We start from the raw sequence: 9,961 nt of genomic DNA on the forward strand, positions 1-9,961 counted from the left end.
ACAAATGTAAATTTACAAACAAAACACCAGATTTTCTTACCATACAAAAATACATTGAACTATATTTTAAGACAATTAAATACTCTACTAACAAAAAAGCTGTTCGAATTATAAGTGTATGTATGCCTCACAATGTCCTTGTGTAATGTGATGTTGTACCCCCCAGACCCAATTGTCCTTTGTATATTATGTATATGTATATAGTTGTGTTCCCACATGTACTTCCTGTATTGATTTGTTGTTAAAGAAAGAAAAGGGACCCATGCGGTATCGATGATGTGACGCAATCGCGGAGCCTCTGGAGGCACGCAGAGGCCAAAATGAGCTCTTTACCGCATCGCTGTACGACTCTCAAATGATGTAATGATATGGAGGGCTTCATGTAGCTCCGCATTGACATGGTTGGTTGGCGGTAGGTGAGGGCGGGAGTTCCTGTATAAATACAAATTTACTTCCTTACCAACAGCTCTGCGAAGCATGAATGCCCAATTTATGCAGAGGCCATATCACGGTAAATGCTGCACGGCCAATCCAAACAGCAGATTTACCTCGCATGGCCTTTAAGGCTGAGCAACGAATAAATGCATCTCAGGAAAAACTACAAATCCCACTCTGCAACCTGGTTTGTGTATGACGCCATGATCTCTGCAGCTCGTTTCTGTTGGCTTTGTGCGAAGCGAGAAACGACGCGGAGATGTTTGGGCTAAAGAAACCAGCATAGGTAACGTTATAGATTTACACATGGTGGTGTGATCATATGAGCAGTCATACGGTGATACATATGCAGCTTGTGTGTAATGCTGAGCGTTGCAAATGTTTTAAATCCACGCAATATAGGCTATTTTAATGCCTTTCATCAATGCCGTTCCAGTAGTCTAGCAGCAAGACATCCGAACAATTAAAGATGATTGATGGACACCAGTTAGTTGTGAGCAATAACGTTCCTCGTCACTATTTGGCATGTTTAGTCGGCCCGTCATTTGCGCAGCAGTAAAGTACCCCTGGTTGTAGGCTTGTTGGTGTTGGTTTTCTGTTCTAGCGCAATGTAAAGTACCATCCTTGTAGCCTATTATCCATCCCTCTTTGAAAGCATCTTTGTCATACAAATATAGTTTCCATTAATTTGCCTGCCTGCCAGCTGTCGATAAAGGCAGCAGCATGTCATGATTCCCTTGGAATCAGAGCCTATAGGCTTAGTTTGGGATGGCCATTTTATGGGCGTATACTCTCTTTTAGAATAAAGAGTCGGTTGCTTTACATGCACACATTATGGGTCGTTGTATTTTTTAAATAAATAAAACGTCTCTATTTTAGCCTGTGTTTTAGTGTGCAGTGTGTGCTTCACTGTTTTCCACACCATTGTGTTTTACCTTAATGTAGATGTAGTATGTTGTGTGAGTGTTGTTGAACTTGTCACTCTTTTGCAGGGAATTCATTTTACAGACATGGAACCTCCAGTAGTGGAGGCAGGAACCAAGTCGGTTATGGAGCGCTTGACACAGCCAGTGGAGACAGTTGAACAAGCAGCAGAAATCGAGGAACAACCAATCGTTACAGGTGAACAATGCATGGAAACTGAAGAACAACCAATGAGTGAACTGCTACCTGCCACAGTAGAAGTGGCTTTGGAGTGTGTCTCAGACCCCACAGCTTCTACAGAGTCTGCTGCTCCTGAAGAGCGGGAACTGGGCCAACCTGAGGATGCACAGAAGGAGACCCATGTGCATGACGTGGCCGCTAGTGACAGAAAAAATATTCCCCCCAAGAAGAACCGAATGGAGCCACTCAAGATGGACATGTCCAGGCCACCAAAAATGGTGACGCCGCTCACATGTGAGTATTGAACTTCTCTAATAGTCTGACATGACTGGTTACCATGTAATACATTTTTGTATTTATCTTTCAAGGCTTTAGTATTGCAGACACTCTCATAATGTCCCCTGTAGTGTTTTTAGGTGATTTATTTCTGTGTCTTCATTAGCAGTTTAAGCTATTACTACAGTTCATTCATTTTTTTTGCTCTTATAATAACCTCCAATGTGTGTTAATATAGGTTTGAAGCTGGGATACAAGTTTTCTGTCCTCTAATCCCTTCTCCCTCCCCCCAGCTTCCCAGATCTCTCTGCAGTGCCTGGAGTGTCACATAATCTTCAGCGACCACAAGAGCAAAGAGCGCCACCTCAAGCAGAGTCACCCGGCAGAGTACGAGCAGTGCATGCTGGGGGATGCCCTGTTTGCCTGCTACGTCTGCGACCGCCACTTCACCAACTCCAGTGACCTCATGCTTCATCAGCGTGCACACACGGAAAAGACACCCTTCAAGTGCCCCATCTGTGGTGAGGCCTTCAGCCGTTCCTCTGAGCTCACCCTCCATAAGAAGCTTCACTTCGGCCTGTACGGATACACCTGCGCAGACTGTGGAAAACCCTGCAAGACACTCACCTTACTGAAGTATCACCGCCGCACACACACAGGGGAGAGGCCCTATGTCTGTAAGGAGTGTGGCAAGAGGTTTAGCATGTCCAAGGCCCTCCAGAAACACGCACTAGCGCATTTGCCGGAAGGAATGAAAGGAGACGTTGGAGGGATCACACCACCGACAAAGGCACAGCTAAAGAATAGTGGTGAGTGCTGAAAAACGTGTTTGTTTTCATGTCATACAACTTCCCATACTGGGATGTGCAGTGATAAAGCTAGTGATATACACTATACAGTGATAAAGCTAGTGATATACACTATACAGTGATAAAGCTAGTGATATACACTATACAGTGATAAAGCTAGTGATATACAGTGATAAAGCTAGTGATTCTACGCAGAGTCAAACCTTTTTGTTTGTGACAAATGACTACTTCACCTTTTACACCAAGATGTAAACTTTCATCTGTATTCTTTGTATCTAGGCACTGCAGTGGTGAAATTGTCCTGCTCCGTGTGCAAGGCAAACTTCAAGACTGCCAAGACACGGCTGCATCACATGAAACACAAGCACAACCTGTGTGTTACAGCACCCAGCAGCACCACACTAGCTGGCCAACAGGTGAAGCTAGGTCAGCCCATCATAACCCAGGTTCCTATGGGCCAGCCAACCTTTCTCCACATGGAACCCCTTGGTCCCCTCCAGCAGGTGGACAACATAGACACTGAACAAATCCGGAAACTAATAGAGTCTTTGGGGAACGTGCGCAAAGTGAACCAGGTGGTGATACTGGGACAGGTGCTGCCACACGGTCAAACATTGGATCTACAGCGGCTACAGGGAAAGAGAGAGCATTTGCAATTCCGTTTTACTCAACCACATTTTATAGAGCTGAAAAAGATTGGGGGTGGAGAGACTAAGTCAATGGGACTGGAACAGGCAAAGCCACAATGTGAATCGCTGGAACCAATTATTACATTGGAACCTGTAATATCAGATGGACAAATGGAGACCCCATTATTTTCACACACACAGGAAGTTACATACACTGAGCATGCTGGATTAAAACAAACACACGAAGGAGAGATGATTCCTCAGCAGTTACATGGACAGACTGGTCAGACAGTTGAAGAAGAGAACACTATGATTCAGACTGTATCAGTGGAACAGGTGTTCTGTCACAGTGAAACAGTTGAGCTCAGGGAAACGACTGAACAAAGTCAAACGGTTGTGTTGGAAGTCACACCTTCACTGTTACCAACTCTGGAATTGGAACAGACTCAAACCGATCAACAAGGACTTATGTCTGCTTCCTCACTACCAACATTTCTATTTGAACAGACTTCTGGACAGAATCTAATGGTTCAGGAGGGAAATATCTCTGTCCCGTCGCTCATACCAACAGTGGAGTTAAAGCTGAGGCCATTAACTGACCAGCAGGAAGAACTCTCCACTTCCTCATTGGTACCAACAGTTAAGTTTGCACAAACTCCTCCTGGACAAACAAGCCAGGTAGGAGAGACAGCCACACAGATGGAGACATTGCAGTTAGAGCAGATCTATTCCAGTATTGGACAGACACAACAGACAGGAATAGGACAGCGAAGAGCAGTTGAGAAACCTCTTCTAGAAAACACAGAGAATGACCAGCAGCACATTTTGGAAAATCCTTGCGAAGGAAAGAAACAGACATCACAAGAGCAGTTGCAGACACTGATAGATAAGTCTGCTTCTAACAACGCACTGAACAGCAGAGAGCTACAACCTTGCACTCCGACGTCAGAAATATTCCCTCCGCCGTCCGAGACAAAGGCACCACAGAGTTCACAACTGCCTGTGCATTTGATGTCAGTACAAGAATTTGTAAAAGTGAGGAAGAGAAAGCAGCCAAATAACTCTATAATGCAAGGAAATATGCAACAGCAAACGGTTGAGTTGAAAGGGGAGGCTGCCAAACGACCAAGAGCAATGAAAGCTCATCTTGTTGTGAAGTTTGGCCCTAAAGAGAAGCCTAAAAACCAGAATAAGCTTCCACAACCATCTAAGTTGCTTCAGAAAGGAGACCAGATTCAGGATATGAATCAAATGTGTGTCTCAGCTCTACCTGACAAAAACTTGCCCTTAAAGGTTGGTAAAGAAAAAACGGTCAAGAGGAAAAACAATATTTCCAAGTTAAAAAACAAATCCCCATCCATATTGTGTGACCCACATGTGCAGCAGGTAGATGAGCAGGTGCATCAAGTGAAGCCGAGGAAGAAGAAAGTAGAAAAGCAAAAGTATGTAATTAGTGAGACTTATTCTGAGCAGATTAGCGCTGAACCGATTAGCGAGCAAGAGGTGATCACTCCACCCAAGCCAAAAAAGAAAAAGCAGCAGACGATAGCGCAGGAGGACCAGCTTAAGAAAACAAAGGGCCAAAAGATGTCAAAAATGGGGAGAAAGAAAAATAAACCGAATGTGAAAGCAAGCCCAAAAACAGAAGATATTCCCGGCCCTGAAATAAAGCAACAGTCCCTGCTCCTACTGAAGGGTCACAAACAGCCCCAATTGAAAGTTTACAAATTAGATGCCTCAAAAGCCCCCCAAGGTCAAACAGATCTCCACCAAGACACCCATCCCATCCATAAGAAGACAGGGCCAAAAAGCAAGCAACTAAAAATGCTAGCTGCTGGAGGGAAAAGAAAAGTAGGGAGACCCAAAAAGAACCACGCAGCACTCTCTGTGTTGGCTCCTTTAAAGACTACGTCTCATTCTTCTGACACCTCTCCGACCAAGCCAAAGACCAGCAGGAAACGTAAGGCCCAAAAAGTGGAGACAGAGGGGCTCATCAGTGGCTCTCATTCCCCGCGAGCCCTTGAATGTAAGGACTGTGGAGAGAGGTTCTCTGATGTCTCGTCCCTCCAGGAGCACAAGGCAGCCCTGCATGCAGTGGAGAGCCCTGGTCTCACCTACACTAACGGCAACATCTTTGAGGGCGTTTCTGGGTCAGATCTAGGCCCGCCTCCACTTAAAGTGACTGAGGAGGTCATTGAAAATTCATTGAGTCAAAACATGTTTGGAATGCAGGTAGCATCTGACTGGGATATGGCGGTGGAGATGAGAGAGGTAGGGTTGGGAGAAAGAGGGGAGCGAGTCTCTTTCCCAGCCCTAAACACTTCCCCCTCTCTGCCTCTGGCTGCTGCGCTTGTTGAAGGTGGACAGAAGGAAAGGGAGAAGAACATGAATAAAACCTCAGAGGGGATTGAATCATTTTCTCATATGGCACCAAATTCAACTCTTTCTTACTCCCCTCCACAAGTTCAATTCACTTATCTGGCCAAATCTGACAAGGTCCAACCCCTTCTGTCTGAGAATCTTTCTCCTCCTCACCTCACACCCATAGCCCCCCTCCACAGCTGTCACCAAACAGGGGACACTAAGTCAGAGAGTCAGAGCAATATGAATGACACTGCTGATGCTCTCATACCTACCGTTTCTGGATTTGAGCACCTAGGGCCTATTGAGGATGAAATTAAAGAGGAGTTACTACTTGAGGTGGATTTGGTCACTGTTGGGGATGGGGACCAAAATGAGGGGGAACACCAGAGCTCACCGCATAAAGACAGATCACAAAATGAGCGATCCAGCCTTCATGAAAACAGCACTCATGAAAACAACCGCACTCATGCACTATCTGCACATGCTCAGATTGAAAATGTGAATAGAACTGTAACAACACAAAATGTACAGACTGAATCCTGCCCCTCTGACCCACTGGAGATCAAGCAAGAGGAGGAGGAGATTATGGTGCAGAGGAGAGAAGTGGAAAAGAGGGGAGTGGGTAGAAGGAATTATACCAGGGGCAGGAGAAGAGGAGTTGGACGTGGGAGGAGAGGTTCAGCCACAAGGAAGAGTCTAGAAGGAGCGGGCATGAGAGAAATTGAACCAGAGAAAGAAATTGATGAATGTCAGGTAGTCTACCAGCTGTATTCACTCAATAATGATACTGAAATCAAGGATGAAGCAGACGTCACTACTCTCCATCCTGGTCAGTCATCTCCCATCAGTTTACAGACAGAGAACAGATCGATCTCTGAGCAAAACATGCTAACAGCTCCATGTCCATCTGGATCCTGCATCTCACCGCTTGAGGAGGATCTTGAGGACCAGGTAGTGTTTGAGCTAGAGTCAGTCACCACCAGTGTAGTGGAAGTGTTGAAGACCGAAGATGGGATGGTGATGAAAGGAGTAGCAGGGGACCAGGACGACAGGGACACTGGCCAATCCCCAGGCATCATACTGGAGAGGTTCCTCACCTCAAGGCAGAGCGAGGCAGCAGTGGGGGAGAATGGAGTGGTGCTCATGGTAGACTTGAGAGGTCAGGAGGTCAAGGTGGAAGAGAACACCTCAGATTTGGTTCCTGTGCCACACACCTCTCATGCCAGACACACAGTGGAGCAGAGGGGGGTCAGGATGTATCTGGTGAAGCAGGAAAACAACCTGGTTTTGAATGACCCCCAGGTTAGTCAAGGTCAATCCCAATTGAATGTGGAGCACAGCAGTACCAGGCAGTGCATATTCTACCCCGTGAAGGAGGAAAGGGAGCTTCTGGATGAGCCATCTCAAAGTGAGCAGGGAGTACCAGCGCTGGTGGTGCCTGGAGAGGCCAAACTCAACCATCCAATGGAGAGACTATCCACTACCAACCCTGCAGTAGAGAATGAGGTGAACAGGAGAGCAGCAAAGTTGAGATTTGAGATCAATGAGTATGGAGAAGGTAAGATCACCACATGAGTCATGTGTTGTAGCAATGTACATTTTCATAAGCAATAATGAAGTTATCCATAGATGTAACTAAATACTGTTTCTTTTTTTCCAGGTGACCTAGACTTTGAGCAGCAAGACACTGAGGAGCTTGTTGATTTCCTACTTCAGAATTCTGACGAAGTGGAGTCCGAGGTTGTTGAATGTTCTGACCCGCACCCTGAGGCTGTAGTTATGGCCTGTTTCCATGACAGCCAAAACCATGCCTCACTGCATTCAAATTATATACCAAACAAGTAAGTATTGTAATTTGCATTTTACTCATGACTACACTGTACAATTTAATTAAAGTTTCTACTTTATATTGTCATGTACTGTATGTATCCTTAAAGACATGTCATGCTGTCAGTTTTGATGTAAATTCTTGTCCTCAGCTTGCCAACCACAGAAAGCCAGGCTCATTCAGTATCTATGGGAGGGTCCCAGGCAGGGACTGGCTACAGGAAACCCATTGATTACTTCTCCAAGTATTTTGGTTGGGACGCTTGGGCAGAGATTGCCCGTTGCACAAATAAAGTGTCCCATCTTTCGAACGCAGTAACAGCAAAAGAGGTGGCCCAGTTTGTCGGAATCCACATTGCCATGGGAACATTGAAGGTATGTAAATGAAAGTATTGGCGTATAACCTGAATCTTATTCCTATGGCGTCTAGTTTTATTGCATCGTCATCCTTACTACACAGAATGGGACATGTAAAGAACAAATTAGTTAGGCCTAGTGGGTCAAACTCATGCTAATCTCTGCACTTTTGAATGTCTACAGTCATTCTTATGAGCACACTATCTAATGCTGCCTAAACTAACATTGTCTTCAATGTCGTTCTCCCTTTCTTCTCTCCTAGTTCCCCAGTCTCAAGCTGTACTGGCAGGACTTCACCAGGGTGCCTCTGGTTGCTGACACCATGTCTGCCTCCCGCTTCTCCCAACTCTCCTGCAAACTGCAACTGGCATCTCCAGCACCAGCAGGGGATCCCATGGACACCCAGGAAGCTGGACACAGTGGTAATCCAGACAGGCCTAAGGAGGGAGACCCCACACGCAACCCTCTCAGAGCTTTACACACCCCAGCTAACCCTACAGTTGTCACAACTAGAGTTGAACTGGATGGCAGTGTCCACACACTTACACGCGGCCACAGTCAAATACAAGCTCTTAGCTCCAAGTCAGTGTCTGCAAAATCCACAACCCAGACGTCCACAGTCCCTCACAGCATTTGGCAGAGGTGTGGGGACATGCCATCCAGTCAGGACTGTTTTAGTTTTAAAACTGACCCCCTTTGGAGGGTTAGACCGTTAATGGACCACGTTCGGGCCGGATGCCTGATGCTGAGAAGAGAGGGTGACCATGGAGTCGATCAATACCCTCTCCCTTTGACGTGTAGAGCGGTCAACAACAAGCGGCCCTCCTTGCACAGCACAGTCTTAGTTAGATGTGACGGTCTGATCCTAGATTTCAACCTTAGTCTGGATCTCTCTAACAAAGAGGCCACTGTTGAGAAAATGGTGCCCAGGGATGGGATGGTGTATCTCTGCAAGCAGGAGCTCTCTACCCCTGCCATGTTGGAGCACCTCCTTGGGTCAGGGGTGCATGGTGCGGGAAAGGTGGGAGGAGCCAAAGGACAGATGGGTGATGAGTTTGTTAGCTCTGACGGGCGGCTGATGCTACACAGGTACCATCTCGGCTTCATCCTCTCTACTGTAGGGAAGGCCCAGCAGAACATGGCATCGCTCGTCGACAGCTTCGAGAAGGCTCAAAAAGCAGCCAGCCTCAATAGAGACTTACTGAATCTCTACCATTCCCCACTCTCAGCCTCAGCACCAACTAGCTGGCCACAGGCTGTTCTGTGGTACCTTACAGATCTGGCTCTGGTAAACTCATGGATGCAGTACAGGCAGGATCATGTTCCTCTGCCTGAGCCTTTGAACCTCATGGCATTCAGGCTAGAGGTCTCCAAGGCCTTGATCCTCTCTAGTGGCTTAGACACCCAGGACTCAGCCCCTCCGCACCCCACTCAGAAATTACACTCCCCGGGCACAGCCCCAGATCCTGGCCTGTTACAGGATAGTCCTCTCCCTGACATGGCCACACGGTACGACGGTTCGGGCCACTGGCCGGAGCAGCTTGGGGAGGGAGAAGGTGGCAGGTGCCGCTTCGGAGGCTGTGAGCGACTGTCTCGAGTACGATGCCTCAAGTGTTGCGTGTTTCTCTGTATCTCTCGTAACCACAACTGCTTCTTGAATTTCCACAGTCAAGGGACTTTTTGAAGCTGATAAGATTCGTTTTTTTATTAAGTGGTGCATGTTTTATTTAATGCTATGTTTTGCTTTTCTTTAAATATGTTTTTTATTTTAAGTTAGAAGCTCTGATTTCATATTTCTCCCCCCTACCCCAAATATGTGTCAGCTTCAGTACTGTGCATCAAATTAGGAACTTGGTCCCTTTTTTAGCCTACTGTGTAAATGTATTCTTAATGTATGCAATGGCTTTTGTATGAATTTGCCTACAAAATAAAATGTGAAAAGAGAATTAATGATAACCTTAAAGTCAATGTTTCTGAAACCAAGTGAAAATACATTTGAAGATGTTTTTGAAATTATAATTTAAAATAGTGCTGCATTTTTTTCTGAACCTTGTTTAGTTGTTTACATGCCAAGAAGCTTTTGCATGTTTTTTTTGGCGTTCTTTGTAAATGTAATAATTGAGTTAATACTGTTGGAGTAAATACATGTACGTTTCCTGA

The 9,961-nt window shown here is 45.9% G+C and overlaps 1 protein-coding gene across 1 annotated transcript; it reads left to right on the forward strand.

The window, feature by feature from the left end:
• Positions 1–395: 395 nt before the first annotated feature.
• Positions 396–9,961, forward strand: znf576.1 (zinc finger protein 576, tandem duplicate 1). Its single transcript, XM_020497743.2, has 7 exons — positions 396–721; positions 1,428–1,833; positions 2,109–2,624; positions 2,904–7,175; positions 7,278–7,458; positions 7,597–7,819; positions 8,064–9,961. The coding sequence occupies exons 2-7, from the start codon at positions 1,446–1,448 to the stop codon at positions 9,483–9,485; spliced, it is 7,002 nt and encodes a 2,333-aa protein (XP_020353332.1). The 5' UTR covers positions 396–721; positions 1,428–1,445; the 3' UTR covers positions 9,486–9,961.

Source organism: Oncorhynchus kisutch, linkage group LG13 (assembly GCF_002021735.2).
Source record: "Oncorhynchus kisutch isolate 150728-3 linkage group LG13, Okis_V2, whole genome shotgun sequence".
In the NCBI taxonomy this organism is placed as follows: domain Eukaryota; kingdom Metazoa; phylum Chordata; class Actinopteri; order Salmoniformes; family Salmonidae; genus Oncorhynchus; species Oncorhynchus kisutch.

Coding starts and splice junctions, on each gene's coding strand:
- znf576.1 (XM_020497743.2), top strand. CDS start 1,446: ATGGAACCTCCAGTAGTGGAGGCAGGAACCAAGTCGGTTATGGAGCGC. Junction 1,834..2,108: donor AATGGTGACGCCGCTCACAT/GTGAGTATTGAA, acceptor CCCTCCCCCCAG/CTTCCCAGATCTCTCTGCAG. Junction 2,625..2,903: donor GGCACAGCTAAAGAATAGTG/GTGAGTGCTGAA, acceptor CTTTGTATCTAG/GCACTGCAGTGGTGAAATTG.